This window comes from Physeter macrocephalus, chromosome 2 (assembly GCF_002837175.3).
Source record: "Physeter macrocephalus isolate SW-GA chromosome 2, ASM283717v5, whole genome shotgun sequence".
NCBI classification, from domain to species: Eukaryota; Metazoa; Chordata; class Mammalia; order Artiodactyla; family Physeteridae; genus Physeter; species Physeter macrocephalus.
The window spans coordinates 109,002,650-109,026,238 of record NC_041215.1 but is presented as its reverse complement, the minus strand read 5'-3'; the positions used below and the strand labels follow the sequence as shown (position 1 = coordinate 109,026,238).

Below are 23,589 nucleotides of genomic sequence, written 5' to 3'. Positions count from 1 at the left end.
CATTTTCATCCTTTCAGCTTGATGTAAGGAGATCATATAAAGTAAGGTCCAAACAACAAGGGCTACTTTATCTAAAATTACTTATCTTATTTTGCTCATAGGAATTCACACTGGTTTTGAGAAGGAAGACTTTTCAATGCACTGGACATCGTGGAAACAACTTCCCTTTATTTTATTGTCCATTTGATTGAGGGAACAGAGCCTCATGTATAGAGTCTTTCATCAAAGTCAATAAGTCAATCTGATTAAGCTTGAAATGAATTGTTGTAGATTGTTATTCTGTGAACATCCTTCTCTTCTGTTACTGAGAGTCTAAGTGACCAGTTGCCCCATCACTGTAAATGCCATTCTGCTTAATCCTAACATCTAGTAATAAAACCAGTAAATAGCTGTTTGTTCGGATCTGTAGTCACAGGATGCTTATCTGTGGAAGAGGCTGAAGCCATTTGGTTTGAGATCGCTAATCCTTACTGTGTACTTCTGATTAGTGTTTTTAAACTCTGCCATATAAGGAAGAATCTATGGGGCTAAGAAATTTCAGTCGCTCTGCACAACAGTGGTGGATGCTGAAACTGAGTTTGGAACCCCTGTGTAAAAGTACTAGGTTTCATGCATGAGAAACCACAGTATCCAAGTGAAGACTAGAGGGAATCAGCTCAGTGGCTGGACTCTACTCTCCCTACTCTGACCTCGTGAACACAAATATGAGTGTGAAAATCCAGAAAGGAAACTTTCCTTTAATACATCTGTCCTTCAAAAGAGCTGGTGTGGCCACCAGGGATAAGACAGTTCCTTATGGGGTTCTCAAAACAGCACTGAAAACTGTAGGAGAAGGCAGTAATCATCAAAGAGGATGAGTGAGAGCCTTGCCTTCTTGAAGAAGGCAAGAGAATGAATCATGCTATTTTGAAAAAACCCAGAAAATCTCTCTTTAGAGGTCACAATATTCTTTTCTCTTCCCAAATGTTGAAGGAGTTGGCAAAGAGAACCCTCTAATAAAAAACTGCCCTTATCTCAAAATAAAACGATCTTAGTGTACCGGTAAGATCAGCAAAATGTAAATTGTTCAGATGCAATATACAAACAGTTGATATCTTTGAATTGATATCTTTCGGACCCTTCTGAAATTTATTTCTAATATCATTTTCCAAAGGAGAGATGGCTTATGTTGCATGGTCTGTTAATGCTTGACCAGATGTCTGAGACTCAAGAGATGGAGGGCAAGGATTAAGGCTCAGTAGATGATGGCCAAGATTCCTTGTGTTCTTTAAAATAGCTAACATCTGCTCCATCCCAACAAGCTGGCATACAAGTCCAACAGGGAGTAAATATGAGAGCAATTAAAACGAACTACTGTGCATTAGGGTGGTTTGATTTATAGAAACAACTTCTGCGGGAGAAAATGGCTGTGGTTTAGGTAATGTTCACATCTATGAAACTGAAGTAACCTAAATATAGCTTGATATGCACAGCACATCCTTGGCCACGTTCTTCTGCTCTTAACTACATCAGTAAAGATGAATTCAATGATTGCAATCAGGCATGGACTTACCCAGTGAAGGTCATAGTCAGGTCTTGCTCTTCCTTCACTGTCCTCGTATAAAGCGAAAGCTTCCCTCCGAGCCTGATAATACTCCTTCCGCAACTTCTGGATGCGGTCAGTGCTTCCGCTCATGGAACGGCCACTGCAGGACATAATCAGACAGTCACACAATGTACATCATCCTGGAAACTCGCTTTTTGATTTTTTTTTTTTTTTTTTTTACTAAAGCAGCTGACATCCAAATTTGGAAGATTCAGTAATATCATACAGACATGCTAGGAGAACTGTGAAATCCCTGGTAATAAAAATAAATAAAAACCAGTCTTTATGTGCATAGGTTTAGCTCCAAGGGTCAAAACATCTAACTTGGGATTAATAAATGCCTTTTGAGTGAGAACTTAAGATAAGGTCCTGATCTTTAGAGCAATTAAAAGAGCCATCACCTTTTTCTTATAATCATATGTACAGAGTTTGGTTAAATTTTAATGCAGTATCTCATTTTCTCAAATAAGTGTTGCCAACTTGAGACCAGTTGTTTGACCTGAAGGTTGGAGGTGATGCAGAGTTGGCAGGTGCCACTGTTCATTTCAGTGACATTTGTGAATTTTTGGAGTGGGGCTGGAGTACATGTCATTATATGGGTGTAGGCAGGACATAGAGAAAGAGAAGAAGGTGGAAGCCATGTGAAGAAGTAAAAAGAAAAATAAAGAGCTGGTCACAGAACATACCATCTTGGTTCCTTGTCCAAGCTTTTCCCCTCTCTACTTAGCTACTGATTCCTCTTAGGAATTGCAGCTTCTCCAGTGACTTATCCATTCAACCCCACACTGATCAGCCAGTGGCTCCCTTTTAACTTGGATCTGTCACCATCGTTTCAACAGAACCAACATCACGTGATACAATCAGGGCTAGGAAGCAAGGGGAGGATGCTAGGCAGGCCTCTACAGCTGATCAACTTCTCTGGTTCATCTGAGGCATAACTGAGTGCCCTATTGTGTCAGACCTTATGTTAAGACCTGGGGATCTTAAAACAAACAAACAAACAGAACTCGTTCACAAAAAGCACATGGTCTGGGAGGTGGGGGGCTGAAAGGGATTCAGAGGACCACAATCCATGGTGACCAGTGCTGCAGGTGTACACAGGGGCTGTGGGGACTCACACTGCTTAAGCTTTAACAGGGTGAGAGCAGGGCCATGGAAGGAGACCACAGAAGGCTCTACAGAGGAGGTGACACTTTAGCTGAGTCTTGAAGGATGCATAGGTGCTCAATAGCTGGACAAGTGAGGTGAGGAAATTCCAGGTGGAGGGAAGGGCAATGCAAAGGACAGAAATGAGAAAGCACCCTGCTTTGGGGGAATGCACGGAAGTCAGTTGGGCAAGCAGTGGTCCTCGGCTTCTTTTGTCCTGCCTCGTACCCATATTGGGTGATGTATGTTCCCTTCCTTCTCTCGTTTAGGAAGCAAATTGTAATAAAAAGGGAGTGCTGGTACTCTAGGGATATTCTGAATTTACTCTAATAAATGATGAAATATATCACTTGCAAATGTTAGTACTTTAACTCAATGTGTAACAATTAATCATAATGATACTCATATTTCATGGGTATGTGAGAATCACTGCTCGAGTATATACAGGGAATATGGGAGGAAACAGGGAAGAGAGACAGGTGAGACTGAGAAAAGTAGGTAGGGGTCCCATGGTGAAGACCTCTACATGCCAAAAACATCCCCAAGTATTACAGTTGAGCTTTAAGTTTAAATGAGATATCTGATAGAATGAGACATCTGAAAGCAGTAGAAAGAAGTCATCTACTATTTTGTTAAAACATTTAAAAATTATACTTAAACTATAAAAGAAAAGGGTGAGTAAACATTTTTTGGAAGGAAAACGTTCTTCCCAAACTAGATTGTAAGTTAATTGAAAGCAGGACCACGTGTCTCAACATCCTCTGTACGAAGTTAGCACAGAGTTCTTGGCTTCCTACCTGCTCTACGGGCACCAAGCAGCTTATGCCTTTGTTTAAGAAAAGACAAGTTCTTAGGGATCACATACCTTGATTTTTCTTCAATAGGTATTTTTAAAACTTGCAAATTAGTTCTCTGTTTCCCGACTATACTTTTTTTTTTCAACTAAAGTTTTCCTCGAGAACTTGGAAAAGATAGCAGTAAGAAAAAAGTGGAACGTCTGATATGCTTTTCTGAACAACGGAAGGCAGGAAAGACAGCACAGCTCAGTTCTGAACAGCTTCCCTCACTCTTGAGTACTCTGAGCTAACTATGGGCCTGCATCCACTGTGCAGCCTTCTGCCCATTACATGCATGCATGAGCCACGCTTAAACTCACCAGATGAGTTCAATCAACGTGGTGCAAACACAGCATACATAATCTATTAGTTTACCCAAAGAAACCGAAGCACTGAATTCAAGCAGAATGAAGTCATCAGTAATAAAGGAAAAAGAAAGAAACTGATAAGGGACTGTTTTAAAAATCCCCACAATTTTCCTACATTTGTGGGAAAAAATAATCATACTCAGACCGTAAACTATTCTTCCATATGCCGATAAATAAATAAATTTAAAAATACGGGTTTGATCAGATTCCAGTTCTCAGATAGAAGGAATGGGGCAAGAATACAAAATCAGCTGTTTACGATTCAGAAAATCCTCTATGGCTGACAGGAACATGACTATTTACCCAGAGAAGAAATCTGACTTCAGAGAAAAACAGGAAAAAAGTCTAGAAATTCATGGACCATCTAAGTGCAAAACATTCTCCCTTGTGTGAATATTTTAAAGAAGTTATGGGGCACCGTGCAAACCTTTCATGATAAGCCAGGACTACATCCCAACATCCTCTCTTTCTTTTTTTCTCTCTCTAACCCTCACTCTACTTCTAGTAACTGTATCAGATTTTTTCCCAGGTAGTTGGTTTATATAATACCATTAGGAATAGAAAATTCTGATTTCATCTCTCAGCTCTTCTGTGCAGATAACACACACAGGTTTACCATCAAATCAATAAAAATTTTAAAAAAACCCAAAACAAAAAACAACACAGGTATTGTAACCAAAGCAGTTAACTGATTCCATTTTGTGTTGAAGAGGTAGAAATTTGAAGAGGAACATAAAAATGCCTTTGTCATAAGAGCAGCAGTAATCATAATAGTCATAATTTATGGAACATTTATACAGCCAATATATTGATACAGACTTTTAGTTACTCCACTTTCTGCTCAGAGCAGACATCACTAATCACTTACGGCATTCCTTCCCCATAATCCTAGACATGGCCTTAGGATCCTTCTTAACCCAGAGCTTCAGAAAGCTACTACCAATCTATAGGAGCTGGAACTTGAGTTGAGTTACATAATTGCTGTGTAATAGGTGTTGTAAATACTTCAGAATCACAGAAGAATACTTAAAGGTAGCTTTTATTGTTTTGCTCCATAGACATGAGGAAGCTGGGGGTCATGGCTAATAGTTGTACAAGGTCTAACTTCAAAGAAGGCTATTTCCACCACTGCTTACTACCTTTCAACCTGCATCTCCTCCTTCATCTCATTTATATCTTAAAGACTAGGTCCTCTAACAACATACTGGACCAGAATGGAAGTTAAGGCCAGCCTTGAGGAGTTACTTTCTGAGGACTCCTGTTTTTCCTCCCTCTATTTACATGTTAACGGTTCCATTTTCCTGGCTTTATGGAACTTAGTAGTAGAGATTCTAAGAATTTTGCCTGATAGCTTCAGAAGTAACATCAGCTTATGATGTAACTCACATACTCTTGCAATCATATAAAATCTGGTAAAGTATCCATAATCCCATCTCCAAGTTGCTAGTCAGAAAATTAGGCTTACTGTATTATTTGTTCACTGGATAAGGTAAAGGTTAGCCATTCTTACCAAAAAAGTTCCTATTATAGCTGTATCCATATGTAGGTGATCAACGTCAGTCCTGCACTTTCAATGTGCTGAAATTTTATTTTAAATTAATTCAAGCAGTTTAACAAAACAGATTTATATTGCAGTGATTTCTTGTCAATTATACTGCCTATGCCTTTAAAGGCAGATGTATAGTTAAATAGGCTTTTAACACTTTAAAGCTGGAAAGAGTTTAAAGTTGCAAGGAAATTCAGAAACCATGTCATTTTCTTCATCGTCACCTATAGTAATATATCTCCCAATGCAATACACATCACAGTAAGGCACTATCTGCTCCTTTGGAATCTAACCTTATTCTTCCTAGTACATAATTACCTCAATTGAAATACATTTTAAAATGAGTGTTCATTTGTGCACGCCATAGTCTCCTCCCATTACTACAACAGGCTGGAGAAAAGAAACTAACATTTATTAAGCTCCTATGATGCCTTAAGTATAATATTTATGCTTTACATACTTCATCTCATTTAATCCCCAAATTTTTGAGCATGACATTGTTATTAACATTTCACAAATGAGTATGCTGAGGCTCAGATAAGTAGCCCAACTGGTGAGTGATGGACCAGGAGATGTGTGACTCCAAAGCCAGTGTTATTTTGACCATACATTGCTGCCTTGTGAGAAATGCATTAAAATGCAGTGGCATTTTGTAGCAGCAGAGCACAGGCATTTCAAGACAGAGGGAATTTAGCAGAGCACATTTATAGCCATACCTTTTGATATTCTTTTATTTGCACAGATCTTTGTAATAAAAATAGAAATTGAAGCAGCTAAAGTAAAAGAAAGACATGCAATGAAGTCTGTATTCGTTAAAGAATGATGCTGGAGCGATTGCAGACAGAGATTTCTGGGTAATTAATATTACATCTCAGGCTTATGTGGGAAACTGGCATAAAACTGAATGGGGTGCAAAAGAGACTCAACATATGACAAAGATCCCACGTCAAAGAGAAAGAAACTCTGGATTAGGACCAGGACTGAGAGGCAGCCAGGGCTGCTGCTGGTAAAGTTCACCACTGGCTGAACCAGAGGGAGCTAGTCACTGCCAGCAAACCATTGTCCGACTTGTGAATTCATCTGCCATAACTTTGCGTGTATGCCTAAGTGGGCATTCATGTAAATAATGTACCCTCACTATGATTAAATTGTACACAGTTAATTCCAAAGAGCTGTGTCATTTTCAGATAGCCTCAAGTCATGTAGCTCTTCGTTGTCAAGGAGAGGTGTTTGCCACCGGTGAGTAGATACCATCCTGGGGTCCAGATCTGATGACGCAGTTCAGAACAGTCTTTATAGAATGGAACCTTAACAGGAATATTTCTACCCGGGTGAGATAATCCTTACAAACTCACTGAACAAAACGGTTGAAGTTAGATGTACGCATGTCAACAATCATCAGTAGAATAGGGACTGTTTTGAGTTTGGGGTTTGATAGATTATTCAATTTTTTTATGACGTTACTGTACAAATGTTATTTTGATGCTTACCACAGAATATTTTAATTATGTAAACATGGTGTCCGTCTTTCTATATTTACAAAAGGGTGGAATTTTAAAAGTTTTCTCACAGAGGCTTCCTCCTTTCGAAAGATAAGGAGTGAAGAAAAAAACTCTTGCACCCTTTAAGAATGCCAATATGCTATTCTTTTCCTGTTTGTTTCCCCGTGATGGGAAGGGTTGTTTGTCTTATCTTTCTGCATTTAAGGACCTACGAAGTCATCCTAGCTTTAAACTACAAATTTAGCAGTACCACCGTTCTGCCTTAGAAAACAGGGCATATTTTTTTCAAAGTGGGAACAGAGCTCTCAAAGTACCTGGGGTTCTGTGGCATTCACACTCTTGATAACATGACTATAATAAAATCTAACTGTCTATATGCAATCTTCTCTTACTAATTATACTTCAAACTCCAAACTAAGTTCTGGAAAAGAATATTCAGCTGAAGACAGTCATGGACACAGCTATTACTTATTTTCTGTTGGTGATAAAGATTTCTGTCAAATAAGAAAATTTAGAGATTCTTATAAGTGTACTCAGGATCATTAATTCAAAAGCATTTTGAAGATTTACAGCAACTGTAGTCCAACAGCACTTACACTTTCATTCTTCAGACTTAAATTCCATAATGCAAATACATTTACATAGTGTGCCCACATATGCTAAATGAGATTTAGTAATAAACAATGGCTTTTAATGGGGCTTAACTGTATAAAATTCTTCCAATGATATTTTCATACTGGAAAGCTCTGAAAATTATCCAGTGTAAATATTCAGCAAAAATTATGATTATATAAATTCTTTATCTTCTCCCTGCTCCTAATTTTGTAAAAAGAATATCTATTTTTTTCAATGGTATATTGACAAATACGATTTTTCGTGGTTTAGTCCAGTGAAATTTTGGAACACAGAACTGACTACCCATGAACAACATTTGGGAATTTTTCTAATTTCCCAATTCATCACCACTATGATGGTGACCCCCTTTTTCAACTATTTTTGATTAAAAGTTTCCCCAAATAACAAGAATATGCCTTTCTTCATATGGACATTTAATTTCTATTAGATTTCAGTTATTTTGTTGATTAAAACACTCTAAATTAAGAACCCTTTGCTTACTATGATTGCCTATTAATTCCTATATTGAGTATGAGTTTAGAAAAAGGGTGAATAATATAATAACAGACAAATTTTTCACATTTAGAATCTCCCTTTATTTCTAGAACTACTTTTGTCAATTATCTCTGACATTATACTTCTTATTAGTAGGTGAAGAAACAATGCTTAGACATCTTAAGAGACAACTTAATGTCACATGAAAAACTGGTGGCAGAATCTGAGAGAAAAAACTACGTTCTATGCTAATACATTACTTTGAAAAGTATGTATTTGTATACATTTCGAAGAGTTCAACAAAATTACTCCAATGTCAAGATCCTGTGGGAAAGCTGAAAAACTGGTCCAGAGAGGGTGATATGAAAGTTAGAGTCATAAAGAAGAATGAACCCTACAAAGCTCGGCCTATAATCCTGAGCATGGTCCTTCCCTCAACCATCCTGACGCTGCCAGTGGCGTTTTGACCCAGACGCAACAACCTGACAACGTGACTTGGCTTGCCTGGGCTCCTGACTTTGCCATGGCAACCTGAGTCTGACCATTTGCCTTTCTCCACATCTTTCCTGCTTTAAGGATCTGTTCCCTTTGAGATCCTTATCTTGGTATTTCCATTCCTAGCTCAGTCAACTGACCCTGTGACTCGTATAGCTTGAAGATTTGTCCTGGAAATCTTAACCCTGGACTGGACTTTGACCCCAATGAATCAAGCCTTAGCGGTGGGGTGGGGGCGGGGGTGGGGGCAGGCCGCCTTCTCCTGACACTTTTGATTGCCTAAATGGCAAGCATTTCCACTCATACCATGAACCACGGCCACCATTTACCATCGAAAGTAATCTCATTGATGCATGAAGGGCAGCTTTCTCCCATGTGATTGATTGCTGTGATGGAGAATCTCACCAGATCAATGTCATCTCCTCTTCTGATAAAAGGCTCTGCTCTACCTTTGCTCTTTGTCACTTGAGACAATTCGAGGCCGCTCTCTCATCAGAACACTCTGCTTCTCTATCTCCATTTCTAGGGAAGGTGGAAATTTCTTAGAAGTGACACTGACAGTGTTATTCACAATTCAACAACACACGAGTTCTTATTCACGCCTTCAACTCACCATTATAAGCCTGTAACACGTAATTGCATTATTCTGATACTGTGCAATGACCTCCTGGCTGTGTTCAAATTTCAGAAGCTGGTTTTGCCATCAGTCATAAAATACCTATTTGAATAGTATTCTAATATATTTCCTCCAACACAGTTTTTGAGCCTTTAGTAATTTACACAAATACTGGGCACATTCAAATTATGTATAAGCATATGATACATATTGTCTTGAGACAGTTCGCCAATTTTATTAACAATACAAAGTATGTGGGGTCACCGAAGGAATTTATCAAGTGTTTCATATGGTAATTTTTGTTTCTTAAGGAAGATTTTAAAATATAGTTGAAAAGTTCACACTGGATGGCAGCAAAATTGCCCTTCATTTCTACTCTACATCTTTGTTAACAAGCATACGTAGATGCAAAGAAAAACAGATTTGGACCAATTTGAAACTGGGCATTCACTTTGTCTTCTGTTAAAGATGATGAACCATTATAATTCATGTAGTCACAGCTGTTCTTACATGGCTGAAGTACAGCGACACTGCATCACAACTGCATTAAAGTGATGCTTCAGTATTTGAGCTTAGACAAAAATGGGGGCTTGGGGGAAAACAGCAATTTAAGTAGTGACAGTGTTCACACTGTCTATTCCATGTAATAAGCATAGGCCCCTGGACATGAGCTGAGTTGGCTTCCCTCAGTTGGTGTCAGTTCCTAAGGGCCTCTCATAATACAGGCTTTACACTGTACTGAACAGGATTCCAGTGTTTCAAGCTATGCATTACTTGTACAACATGGCCACTGAAACGCAAGCCAAGTACTTTAGCTGGTGCTCAACCAAGGGAAGAGCCAGCTGATGCTGTGCTAAAAGAACGAGTGTTGGGTGGGTTTAGTGAGAGATGATAGGTAGGTTCAGTATGGCATTCTCCTAAAGTGTTTTTCAAGGTTAATTCTGACTGTACACTTTTGTTTTAGGTATTGGCCTTAGAAACTTAACCTTAAGACATGATTCCACTTGGAACATTACAAGTTTTCTCAAAGAGTTTTACGGTCTAAAATAAAATGAGCAAAATAGGGATAAAAAGGTTAATGGAAGAAACCCATAAAACGTGTATTATTTTAATAATATCACGAACAAATTAATGATATCTCACACACACACCTTCTCAAAGAAGTTCTCACCAACAATTGCAGGACTTGGGAGATAAAATTATTATCTTCTAGGCTTAAATCAAACACAGCTTGAATTTTGGAATACATATCTGACATTTAGATGTAGATTAAACTTTCAGGGTCAATTCTGGGAAAAAATAAGCCTGTGTGGGCTGCAGGCCATAAAACCTTGGGAATTTCCTAGGCCTCCATGAAATTCCCTCTTCCTCAGAGGAAACACAGAAGCTCTGTCTCCTCCCAAGGGACCATGGAAGGCCATCAAAGACCGCTGATTCCCAATAGCTGGACACCTAGACCTTTCCTTCTACACGATAAGGAAATAAGGCCTAACTGACTACACAATGTGAGGGAAAAATAAGGAGATTCTAAATGATTTAGTGCATGGATGGTGTTTTTTTAATTTAGAGGATTATATCAGTCAGGATAAGCTATGGTATTCTGTGCTAATCAAACATCAGTCGATTAAAACAGTAAATTTTTCCTCCCATAACAAGACTTTTTTTCCCCTTCCAAAGGAGGAGGTTGGGAAAACAATAAAAGTGAGAAAGAGAAAAAATATTCAAAAAAAAGAACATGTTTTTCAATTGAAAGAAGCTAAAGATTTTGATTAGGAGCTCAATACTAAATGTTAGGAGTCAAAGCCTTCTAAATACATATGATACATAAACTAGTTCTTACCTTTGTACCCATTAAAGGGATATACAATAAACTGTCCAAACACCCAGAAGGGATACATGGGCCAGACTTTAATTATCACATATATGGTGTTAAATCATATTATCTCATAAACATAGAATTCTATATGCCGTGTTCTGACGTGATTAGCATAATTCAGTCCAAGAATTTATAAAGAACATGTTTTGATTCTACCTTAATTCCTTTTGTTCCTTCTACACCTATATGCACAAATGCTGTGCTCTTCTGCAATTTTAAATAGGGTTATAATAATTATCCAATCCAAACAGATTCTCAACTCCAAAAAGCCACATAAAAATTTAACATATACTAGGTCCCAAAGGGTATCGAATCCAAGAATATCCACAGCCCTCATCTCCCTGGGTGTAAAGTGAGCTCTGGTGACCCTGTAACCTCGTGCTGACCTTCTGACACCAGGGATTTACAGGATAGAGACGGCTTATGTTATAATCTCCTATGGATTGTTTCAGTTGTTTTTAAAAGGTGTTCAGATTCCTACAAACCTTTTCGAAGAGAATGGTGACTTTCTTTTTAGAATAGACTAGATAGTAATAAGCTGATATTAAACTTAGATCATCAACTGCTTTTATAAAAGTTTTCCAGTAACCTTCTGTTTTCAGATGTGTACATTTATTTAAGCTTTTATTTATTTTTAAATATTGCCGTGTCCCTGGCCCTGGTGATGTAAAGGTGATAAAGACCCAGAACCCAGCCCTCAGGGATTTCAGTCTTATAGAGGGAGATAAAAATATAAATAAGCAATTACAGGGCAATGTGGCAATTATTATGAAGAAGTATCATGAAGTATAATGAATTCCTGCAGTAGCTCAGAGGACAGGGTGATTAGTTCTGCTTGGGGAGGCTGGGAAAGGCCTCAAGGAGAGCAAGGAGGGGGTGCTGGGCATGCCAGTGGAAGGAACATCACATGCCAAGTGGTGGCAACATAAAAGGGCACACGGTTAGGCATGGCAGAAGTGTGGGAAGCGGATGGAAGAATCCTGGGAAATAAAGCCAGTAGGGCTTGAACAGATTCCTGTGCCAATCTTCCCAAAAGGGAAGATGAAGTAGAATCCTGGACCAATTTCACATAGGGTAGCAGCATCTTCAGAGTCATTCTTTATATCACGATAGAAGACCTTTACTTTCTGTTTCCACATAACGTAACCTATGAAAGGAACCAGTTGACCTCCGTGGGCCTTTCGTGCACTATATTCACTGATTTCTTGGATATGTGCACAGTTCAAGCTAAATGACTGACCAAACTACTGGCAAAAGTCACCTTCCCTTTCTGTTTCCCCACCTGTTGAATACTGCACCTTGAGGACCACTTTAGTTCAAGGCAACGTGACATTGAGACTTTCAATTTGAAAACTGAACGTTTTCTAGAGCTCTTGGTTAACCAGTAACATTACCTGGTGGTGAAGCATGACGTATAGTTAATATAGTGATAAATTTCCCATTAGAAACAGGGTACTGGCTGCCAAATCAGAGGGCGAAAAGTTAAAAAAACAAAACAAAGAAATGAAACCAACCCATTACGGGTTGAAAATGACTTTTCACTAGCAGTTTAACGGAAAGTAGTCACAGAATCTCACTTAATAAACAGCCATTGCTCCATTCAGGTGAGGTAACAGTGGTGCCTGAATATCTGCCCTGGAGAAATTTGTAGCTGTCTTCTTGATCTGAAAAGTGAATGAGTCATGGGCCATCAAAGAAGAGGGAAAATTAGGCAGTAAGCTGTTGCTGACAATTGAACCCTATAAACAACCCACAGTGAAAATGAATAAAGAACATGCCGTCTTCCAGCTTTCGGTAGCCTCTCAACAGTGTGACAGTTGCTGGCTTTATCAATAAACATGTCAATTACGCCTTTTCTTCATCATGGCGAAGTCATGTGTGGGGAAGAAGTATTTTTGGGTTTTGTGGCACTTCATATACCAAGGTTTTTCCTCGTTATTTATGTCATACCGAGGCAAAGCAGCTGTCTGATCTGTAATCTACATGTTACATTAACACTCTTCTTTTTTATTTCTTCCCTAGTTCCAAAAGCTTTATTAGCAACAGCATTTAAGTCGGCTCTCAATTATCCACAGAGATAGGAGGTTTGGAAGAGCATGAAAAATAAGACACTAGGTATGATATTGAAAACTCTTGTTTAAGCCAACAACTTTAGTTTTTTCCCAGCAAGTGTTTTCCCAGAGCTGCAAACCATCCCCCAATTAATTGCCTTGATTCACATTCTTTCCCTTGCCCGGCCCCCTTGTTTGGGTAAGGTACTAATGAGCAGAAAAAAGGCCAAAAGGCAGGCAGGACTGAGAAAAACAGAGGCACTCCAAAGACTCAAGTGGGGAACACAGGAATTGGATGGTAGAGAGTTAATGACCCAGGAAACATTCCCCTAAAGGATTTACCAGGTACCTAGAGAGATGTAATCTCTCAGATTAAAAAGTAACAGGTATGAGTTTTCTAAGTGGACAAACTGAGGGCAAAACGTTATGTGGAGCACAGTTATAGAATTAATGAGTACTCACATATCCAGCTCAAAGAAGCCTGTGGGTTACTGTGTTTCCTGAATTCTGCTGTTTGTCGTGAACTTTATTACTCTCCATTCCACTAAGAACTATTCTTTTCTCCCTATTTGCAGATAGATTAAGTATGGTCATTCAGATGTCATTAGTTCATCATTTGTTAAAGAAACTCGTTCTTAGGAAGGAAAAATGAAGAACGCGGTGAGTGGCATTGCATTATTTTGTGATCCCACATTAAGATGAAAGACAGAAGCCTCACATTGTTTTCGAGATATTCCTATCCTACAACAAAATCATCTTTTATCCAAGTGTAAACAAGCCCACTAGCTAGAAGCTTCCCCCCACCCTAAATTCTACATAAAATATAAGCCACAAGGCTTAAATTGAATCACTACATTATTTCTTTATGTATTACTTACCTTGACATTTCTTAAACTGAATGCTTACTATATATCTATGAGAGCTTCTAAATTTATAACCTACCAAAAGAGGAAAATTATTTCCTCTTCTTCAAAGAAGATTTTCATACTGTACCCAACATATCTGGGGAATTGGAGGGAGAAAAAGGAGAGTGGGGAGAGAGGAGGAGTCAAAGAAAAGAGCTAATGGTCAAAATGCATCTTTATAATAAAATGAGCTTCTTAATGGATGCTCACTACAGGAATAACATTAATCCAGTATTAGGACGTTCACTGGAAAAAATATGAATGTAATTTATCTTTTTAACTGTCAGCTGCATTTCTAAAGCTCTGAAGTCTGTAGCTTCCAGGGGCCTTTTGTCTTTCTGCCATGGCAGGAATATCTTGGACAGCTGTAAGAGCTTTCTAAGCTATCTTTCTCAAAATCCATTAGCTAACTCAAGGAACCTAATTAGAGCTGCCATTTTGATGGAGCATACTGAATGCTCGGTACAAACGAGTAACACCATCAATGTTTATTAGAAATCACAAAACCCAAAGTGCTCCATTCCCTATGAATATTAATGGGAATACAGCAAACAAAATATTTATTAAAACATATGCTTAATACCGTCAAGGTTTACAGACAGAGACTGAAAGGGAGAGGGAGAGGCACACACTTGAATTTGACGGCATGTGCCCAGGAGTACACAATAAACCAAGATTTATATTGAAGCAGCATGTAATCATTATTTTATGCCCCTCCCACTTGTCTCCCTTGGTTTTGCACCCTGGAATTCAGCAGCTCACAGCTGGGAAGACAGATGTAAGTCTAGAGAAGTCTGGAGAAGGGGGTGGAGGGAGTCTTTTTTTTTTTAACAGCTGCTGAGTGCCACAAATTCTTGTCAGTGGGGAAATAAGTCTTGGTTCTCTATAAAATCAGCAGCACGATGACGTCAGTACTTTCTACCCTCCTCTAAATGAGGGTGTCACCAAATTAATCCAACTAGCTATTATCCCACATACCCACCTGGGAAGCATTTCTGCCAGGGCATGGCCCTGAATCAAGGGGTGTCTAAGGCTTGATGTATCCCTGCTGTTGTGCAGATCGGGCTTCCATTGCCCATGTTGGATACAGGGATAGACACACACACCCCTGCCGAGGCCCGGAAGACTCTGTTCCTCATTCTCTTCTCTTGGGAGCAATTAAAGGACCTTTGTGATTGTTACTGTCCAGCAGCCCTTGCTCTGCCCTCAAGCTGTTGCCTCCTGTCTCTCTTTCCCCCTTTTCACCAGACTTTAAAAAAGAATCGCCTCTGTTGTCTCCTTTTGTCATCTGCTATCCTCTCCTTTGGGCTGATGACAATCTGGCTTGCACCTTCACTGCTGTTAAAACTGTTCTCTGGAGGCTCAGGCAAACCCTAGCCTCTGCAGGACTAGACACCGGACAGCAACCTCCCTCCTTCTTTGTTCCCTTTCTACTTCCTCAATCTCTTAGTCCGTTTCCTTCAATGCCCCTCCCACTGTTCTCTAAACACAGGCCTTCTCTAGGATTCTCTAACTGATTCTTGTCCATATTTTCAATCTGGGGATACTGTTCACTCCTAGGGCTTTATCACATTCCTTCTCGTGGTCACCCATTTACTCACCCATCCATTCAACAATCACTGAAGTGCCTCAGATGGGGCGTGTCCTCAACACAACTTGCCTAGATGAAGACACACATCTCTACCTGGGACCCCTCGAGGGAGCTCCAAGGACCATGCTCAGCCCCTGCTGCTCATTTGTACCTGAAATGTACCAACACCTTATACTCAACATGTTCAGAAACAATTTCCTCACCTCTCTCCTGAAATCTACCTTCCCTCCTATCTTCCTGGCTTTTTCATTGCTTTTCCATGTTCATCAAGGCTTAAAACAATGATTAGCATTCAGAGCACAGGCTCTGGATCCAGGCTGCCTGGGTTCGGATTCTGGTTCTGCCACTTCCCTTCTCCCTGCCTTGGGGAAGTAACTATCTATCTGTGAAATGGGGATGATGATAGTAAGAACTCAGAGGATTGTTTTGAGGATTAAATGAGCTACTACATTTAAAGTAGTTAGAATAGTGCGTGGCACATAATAAGAATTCAATTTTAAAAGCTGCTACTGTGGTTGTCAGTGTTATTTTATAGTATTGTTGACTTCTTTTCTCCCACATAGTCTACATCCAATTGGTTGTAATCAATTGCCTCTAGCACTGTGCCTCCCATGCATTCCTTCTTCCACAAGCCTAGTGCACACACCCATTGCTCAGACCATGATAACAGCTTGGTAGCTAGTCTCTCCACCCCAACTCCATTCTAATCTGTTGCCAGATTAGCCTTTCAAAGGTATGGCTCTGCTCATGTAACTCTCCTGCTCTAAAAGCCTCTTGGCTCTCTTCCCATTGCTATACCTCCAACCCACCCTTCTTTTCCTCCAGCCTCACTTGCAGCCTAGTCTCCAGTGAAACTTTGTTACCTAAACCTAGCCTCATTTCTCACCCCCTCCTCCATGCCTTTGTCCACACTACCTCTTCTACCTGTCATTCTTTCCCCTTATTTTTAAACAATATAATTAAGATGATATCCATCTTAAAAAGATCCACTGCCTTGTCATTATGTGCAGACTAATTCTCACGTGGTCTCTGTTCTCCAAATTGGCCCCTGCTTCCCTCTCCGCCTCATCCTGACTGTTCTCTACTGTGCCTGGCTGCTTCTCTCTTACTCTCCCCCGTTCCTTGCACAGCCTAAGCTTGTCACAGGCCCAGGAATCTGTACTTGCTGTTCTTTCTGCCTGAAACTGTCTGCCTCAAGGGTTTCCAGGCATGTTCTCCTTTATCAGGGGGGCTTCTCTGGCTATCTCATCTTTAGACCCCTCAAGTCCCTCCCTCCCAGTCTGCCTGCTTGTTTCCTCTGCAGCACTGGTCACTCTGGGAACACATCTTCACTGTTACTTGTTCCCTTTTCTCTGTCTGCTGAACTCCACAAGAATACCAGATGTGCAAGATCAGGGACCTTCCACGTCCTGTCCACAGCTGTCTTTCCAGTGTCATTGCCTGGCACACTAACTAAAGGGATGGTTCTCTACCTGTGAAATCCTTCAAGATTCTTACATTGATTCAGCAAGTATTTATTGAGCACCTACTATTCACGGGCAATGGTTCTAGGCCCTGGGAATATAGGAGGAGTACAAGACACACAACTGTGTGGCCTTATGTTCTAGCAGGTGAGTGAGACAATACACAAACCAGTGGAAAAGGATATCAAGCAGAGGTAAGTGCCACCCGGATCCTTAAAATACCATATGGTGATAAGAGAGTGACTGGGTGGCTACTTGAGACTGAGTAGTCAAGAAAGGCCTTTCTCTTTTAAGCTAAGGTCTGAATTATAAGAAGGAACCACGCAGAAGCATCTCTATGAAGAACATTCTAGAAAGAGAAACCAGCTAAAGCTAAAGCCCAAAGGATGAGGGAATGAGTGTGATGAATGAAAGGAACAGAAAGAAAGAGTGGCTGGAGCTTCACACCCAAGGGATCGATGTTAAGTGACGAGGTCAAATAGACAGGCAAGACAGATTACACGTGCTTTGAAGGACCTGTTAAGATCTTTGGATTTTACTCTGAGTGAAATGAGACCGTGTTAGAAGATGTTAAAGCAGGAAGAAACATGATCTAATTTAAATATTTAGAAGACAATTCCAGCTTTTCTGTGGAGGACAGAATAGAGATTCTTGCAGGAGTGTAAGTGAGAAAAGATGGAGGTCTTTAGGGCGTTAGGATCATTCATGTTTTATAGAGTTTAAATCTTTGTTTAATCCCCAACCACTAGCAGCTAAGCAATGTAAGGAGTTTAATCATTCTCATGTCTTCTGCAGAACACATTACACTGCCCTCACCTAGGATGTGTTCAATAAACAAAATTTTGCAGGAGTGGAAAACAAGATAGTGAGTTAAGAAAATGTGCAATGAGAAGTGGGAAGAAAAAGGGAGGAAACAAGGGTGCTATTTAAGGGTCAGGAAGGGTCTGTGCACGGGGGTGGGAGGTGGGTGTGGGAGAGAGGGTAGGGCCACAACCACTCAGCGACACCATTAGCTGCTGCCCGGAAGATGATTTCTTTTTTGGATTTCTCCTTCTCAGGTTCATAAGCTGAACACTGCGAGTACCTCCCTAATGGTTTGCTACAAGGCTACTGTGCCATTTCTAGGTATTGCCCAGATAGCTCACTATTTAAAGAAATTTCTACAGTTTCTGAAGTTTTCTTTATTGTATCACATTTTCATGGCTTCCCGTTTTCAGCCAGCAATTGCTATAATGTCTCAGTGCCAGCCACTCCCGTAAGAATTGTCTAGCCAAGCAGCAATGCACTCGGCTTATTAATGCTCATGGAATATATGTGCGCTGAAATGATGTTATGGGAAACCTTTTCTGTGCTATTTCATGCTAAATATAGCATGCACACTTCCAGGTGAAACTGTCCGGAAGCTGGGAATGTCCAAGCTAGCACACTTTAGAGAAGGTAGGCTAGCACGATTTGCCGACTTTTAGCTTTGAATTAAATTTAGCGCCGCGTCCTCATGAGAGTCTAACTGCCAAATAGCACTCGACTCTGATTAATAAAGTTTTCTAATAAGCATATCACTTTCCAGCACTCTGCGGAGGTAGCGGAAACCTTGAGCAGGGCTAAAGGGAGAACTGCCAAATGGAAATATTACATTCTATATCCAGTACCATCAAAAGCATTCTCTTTGTTGTCAAGTCAAGTCCAGCTCTGGGTAAAAGAGAACCGACTGCGATGTTAGAAACAGGATGTGGTCACTGCCCATGAAGTCAGCCCAGCAGAAGACTTAGAAAACCGTGAAAACCCACTCAACCTGATGCTCCAGGTTAATCTAGAATTCAGTGACCCACATTTTGAAGTGATCGCAATTCACATTTTCAGGAGAAACTGGTTGGACCTAGGAAAGGGGCTTATGGACTGGAATAGAGGGATGAGTAGGTAAGTTTATGCAGGGTACCTGGGAAGCTCTTAGCACTTACCCACTGCATCCAGGCTGATGACAGAAACTCTGCCTTAATTTAGTCCAGGCTTTGATCTCCGTTAAAATACAGATGGTGCTGGATGTCTATCTCTGTAAGACATCACTCACCTGTATGTGAGTTAATGCTCTGATTCCAGGAGAGAAAGTTGCTGAACCTGAGGGCCTTGAAGACTTGGTGGGTGGTTGGGTGAGGAGGAGCGGGGCTTCCCAGACGAAACCTCTCCTAGCTCCACATTTCTTTCCACGCCTAGTTCTGCGCTGGGGTATTAGTGGTACTGAAGACTGGTCACTGATGGCCAAAAAAATGGACTGAGTGCCTGCCTTTGTGTGAAGATTCAAGAAGAAAACTATGAAACTTCTCTCAAAGAAACCAAAAAGTCTTTCCCATGCTTGTGATTTTCCTTTCCATCTTTTTCATGAACACTCAACTCCTTGCAAACGCATTCATAGTTCAACAATGGTAATTTAGGGTGATAAGGTGGATATTGTTTCCCACACTGCAGTGCTCTATACTGAAATCTTAGGGACCATAAAAATTGAAGTCCTTCCTTCTGCACTCCCTAGACACAAGAGCAAGAACGAAAGGCTAAAATCATGTGCTTTTTAAAGTGTTTTTACTGAGCAAGAGTCCGACAACAAGGAAAGACGTCTGTTTACCTCTAGAAATCTTTCCAGCTGTTGCCATTTTGTTGCTTTTGTTAAAACCAATGCCTCCAATTTCTTCACTCGAGACATTGAGACATATTCCACAACTGCACACTTCAGGGCAACTGAGCATTAAAAGAGGATTCATACAGTTGACGTATGACTCAAATTTTGTGGGAGACAGACAGCAGCTAGAATGGCAAGGAGAGTGAACCTATAAAAAAATTCAGGAGTAATGTTTCCATACACATCTTCTACTCTGTACCAAAGAGAATATTCACAGAGTTGCTGTAAAAATACACAAGCCAGACTCAGCGTCAGTGTGCTTATCCGCTCATAAAATATTTTAGATAGCTAATTACATAATAACCTGAAGCATATTCCTCGTTGTATAAAGGGGGAAACACTGTAAAAGGGCAAAAGCAAACGTTTGTACAGTCCAGGACTAAGTTGTACATCAGGGATTCATGTTTAAGACTTGAAACCCTACAATTTGACAAACAAACAAAAGGCCAGACATACAGTTACTGAATTTTGTTTGAAGTGCATCTTCACATACAGCCAACTTGGAATCCACACGCAAATAAAAAGAAATGTGAAAACACCACTGCCATAGACAAGCAACAGATGTTTTCATTAAACCACCAGAATATGCAAGGCGAAAGGTTAATATTTTTATGGGGAAAAAATGTTAATGCTGTAACCACGAAATAACATGAAACAAACGGCTTGATCAGGAGATGAACTTTTCAGCCAGTAAGTTTGAGAAATGATTCCTAAGTCTTCTAGGGAGCTACAAATGGTTCATGTGGGACCCCCCAAATCAAAACCTTACTTTCAAAGTCTTGTACACTGTAACTCTAATAAGAGTATAATGCAAAACTCATCCATGCTATTAAAAAAAAATTAGGACTACAGGCAGATGATCCAGTTCAGGAATAATGCTATGAATATAAAACATTTTCAGACCAAGCAGAGGTCCAATAGATGTAGCATCAGAACTTTCTATTCCACATTCACGGTTGTAGTTTAGCGCTTGGAAGAGTCAAAGGCTACTCAGAAATTCATGTGTTAAGGGTAGTGATTGAAAACAAATGGAGTGAGAAGCCTACTTAACATGGATTTTCACTGGTGATTCTTTTAAGAAAAAAAATGAAAAGGAAACTTCACCATTCTACCTAATTCATTCACTAGAAAAATGTTAAATTAAGTCATTTGCAGTCAACATGAACAAATTGGAGGTCTGCCTGGGTGCAGACCTACATGCGTTCCAACCACATGCAGTCTGGCCAAGGAGATAGCTAACTGTCGATTGTTCCTTCCACTGTTTGTCCATTAGGATAAATCCAGCTTGCGGACACTGAACCTTTCAAAGACAAAGGACTGCATTAATTTTGTACTTCTGGAGCGCTTAATAAATCTGACACTGTCTGGTGGTTTTCTTCATTTTCCACCACTTGACAGCTACTGGGATCACAAGTTTCAGAGAATCTATTTTCCTGTATAAAATTAATAGCAATAAAACAAGTTCAATGGAATATGACCAAATCACAGAGCTCATCATATCATGGAATTTCAAAAAGAATCCGGGAAGCATACTGGAGAGCATTTGTACTGTACATATAAATTCAAAACACTGCTCTGAATCGGAGGCATTCATTTAATATGAAAACAAATATGATGCCACTTTGCAGAAGCAAACAGGATGCCTATCACCAAAGAGCAGCCTCGTGTGGTCGAGGCTCCTCAGAGCAACACTCGGGACTTTTTCTTTCTTAGGCTGATGTTTGTATTGAATGAAGTTAAGTTCTTCATAATTTTTCTTTTCTAATGGATTTTCCCCCTATGTATGTTTGCGAGGAGGGGGGAAGCAAAGCAAAGGGCAGCAAAACCAGACTTAAGTGCTTGGCAAATGGTCTTCCTGAATCTGGACCTCATAAATCCTATAAAATGTTATATTTCAACAATAGGCTGGAAAAGCTTTTCTCTCTTCAATGATGAAGCCCAGCTTCAAAATTTATAGTTCATCTCAGAAATGGACTATAAAAAGAGACTGACTTAGCTGTCTATCAAGTAAGCCTGACAATAGCAAATAAGGTGTGAGCTTTCAATGTCAAATATATATTTAATATTAAAATTCTCCAATTAAACATTGCAAAAGGGTTTCCTCTGCAACACATTCTGATGGGAGTGGTGATAGATGGAGTCTGGGTTGTCATAGCAATGTCCAGACCCTGATGTGACATCTCTTTCACTATCTACTGTGAGGGTCTTATTTTTCTAATATTGCCCATTCAAAGGGATGCTATTCTATTAGGAGTAAGGCTGAGTCGATTGAAACAAGATCCAAACAGATGTGGCTTAGTTCCGTGCATAAAAGACTCAGGTGTGTAATCATTCATTTTTGTCAAGGGGGGTATAAAAACCTGCATCCAAATATGTCTTGATAAATCCAAATAGATTTTTTGAGGGAAGAAGTGGAGGTTGATTCCAATAACTATTCCTCCTGGTAATGGAACAAGGCTGAGACACAAAAAACTTCTAATGGTAATTTGGAACAGGCATGACTTCCATAAAAATGCTTAACCTCACTAGAAAGCCAAGAAGTTCAAAGTAAAATGATAAGGTACTATTTTTCACCAATCAAATTAACAAAGATTTAGGGGGAAAAAGAGATAATATTCAGTGTTGTCAGGTGGGAGTGAAATGAACTCTCTCCTACATTGCTTGGTGGAAGCATTACTTGCTTCAATTTTTCTGGAAAATTGTTGGTAACGTGTTTCAAACTTGATGTATCTTCCCCTTCTAGGAATCTTAAGGAAATAATCCAAGCTATATAGCAAGATGTGTGTACAAAGGTGCTTATCAGGGAGTAATTTATAACACTGAGAACTCTGAAACACCCTAAACATCTAGCACTAAGAACAAGGTTACATAAATTAAGGTACAGTTATATAATGGTGTTTTAGGTAACCATTGAAAGTAATAATTTTGAAAAGATTAATTGGCACAGGAAGAGATCACAGTATGATGGTAGAAAAGCAAGATACCAAAATTTATATATGTATGTAAATACTATATACGTATATAAATGTATGAGCACTATACACACACAAATTATATATTTTATATACAGTGATATATACAGAAAAAAGACTGGAAGAAATACTCGAAACTGTGAAGGACGGTCAACTCTGGATTGTGGGATAATTGGTGATTTGATTTTTGTTTTCTACTTCGACTGTTTGGTTGCTAAATTTAATACAAAATACTTATTATAGAAAATTTAGAAAATAACAGTATATTTTTAAATAACAAAAATATAAAAAAAGAAGGTATATAGCGCTAGAGCCAGAACTAACTAGAATGGAGTAGAAATTGGGTATTTATTAACTGGGTAGTTTGGGAAGGGTTTCTCTTCTATCAGATTTAGCTTCCTTCTCTTCCTTATTAGAAAGACAGGTTATAGTGAAGATGAAAATGGGAATGTGTGTGTGAAAATGCTTTGTAACCCAGATGCTTTAAAGTAACCCAAGTTACTTTAAATCTAACATAGTGAGAAAGAGCAAGAAAGCATTTCACGTGGGACATAGAGGTTGAAGATTAAGTTTACAAAAATATAATTTGGTAGCAGAGGGGTCATTTAAATTTAACAAAGAAAAGAGTATTTCCCTACTCAGAAGATGGCAGACTGAATTGCAAATTTAAAAATATATACACAAGGGCTTCCCTGGTGGCGCAGTGGTTGAGAGTCTGCCTGCCGATGCAGGGGACGCAGGTTCGTGCCCCGGTCCAGGAAGATCCCACATGCCGCGGAGCGGCTGGGCCCGTGAGCCATGGCCGCTGAGCCTGCGCGTCCGGAGCCTGTGCTCCGCAACGGGAGAGGCCACAACA

General features: G+C 39.7%; 1 protein-coding gene across 11 annotated transcripts in view; it reads right to left on the bottom strand.

The window, feature by feature from the left end:
• PARD3B (par-3 family cell polarity regulator beta) overlaps nt 1-23,589 on the bottom strand; it is a 1,107,844-nt gene that overhangs the window by 166,228 nt on the left and 918,027 nt on the right. For all 11 annotated transcript variants that reach the window (XM_055089625.1, XM_055089621.1, XM_055089624.1 and 8 more), the window contains one exon: nt 1,553-1,685. In XM_055089625.1, coding sequence (XP_054945600.1) covers nt 1,553-1,685 — 133 coding nt within the window. The remainder of the gene's footprint in view (nt 1-1,552; nt 1,686-23,589) is intronic.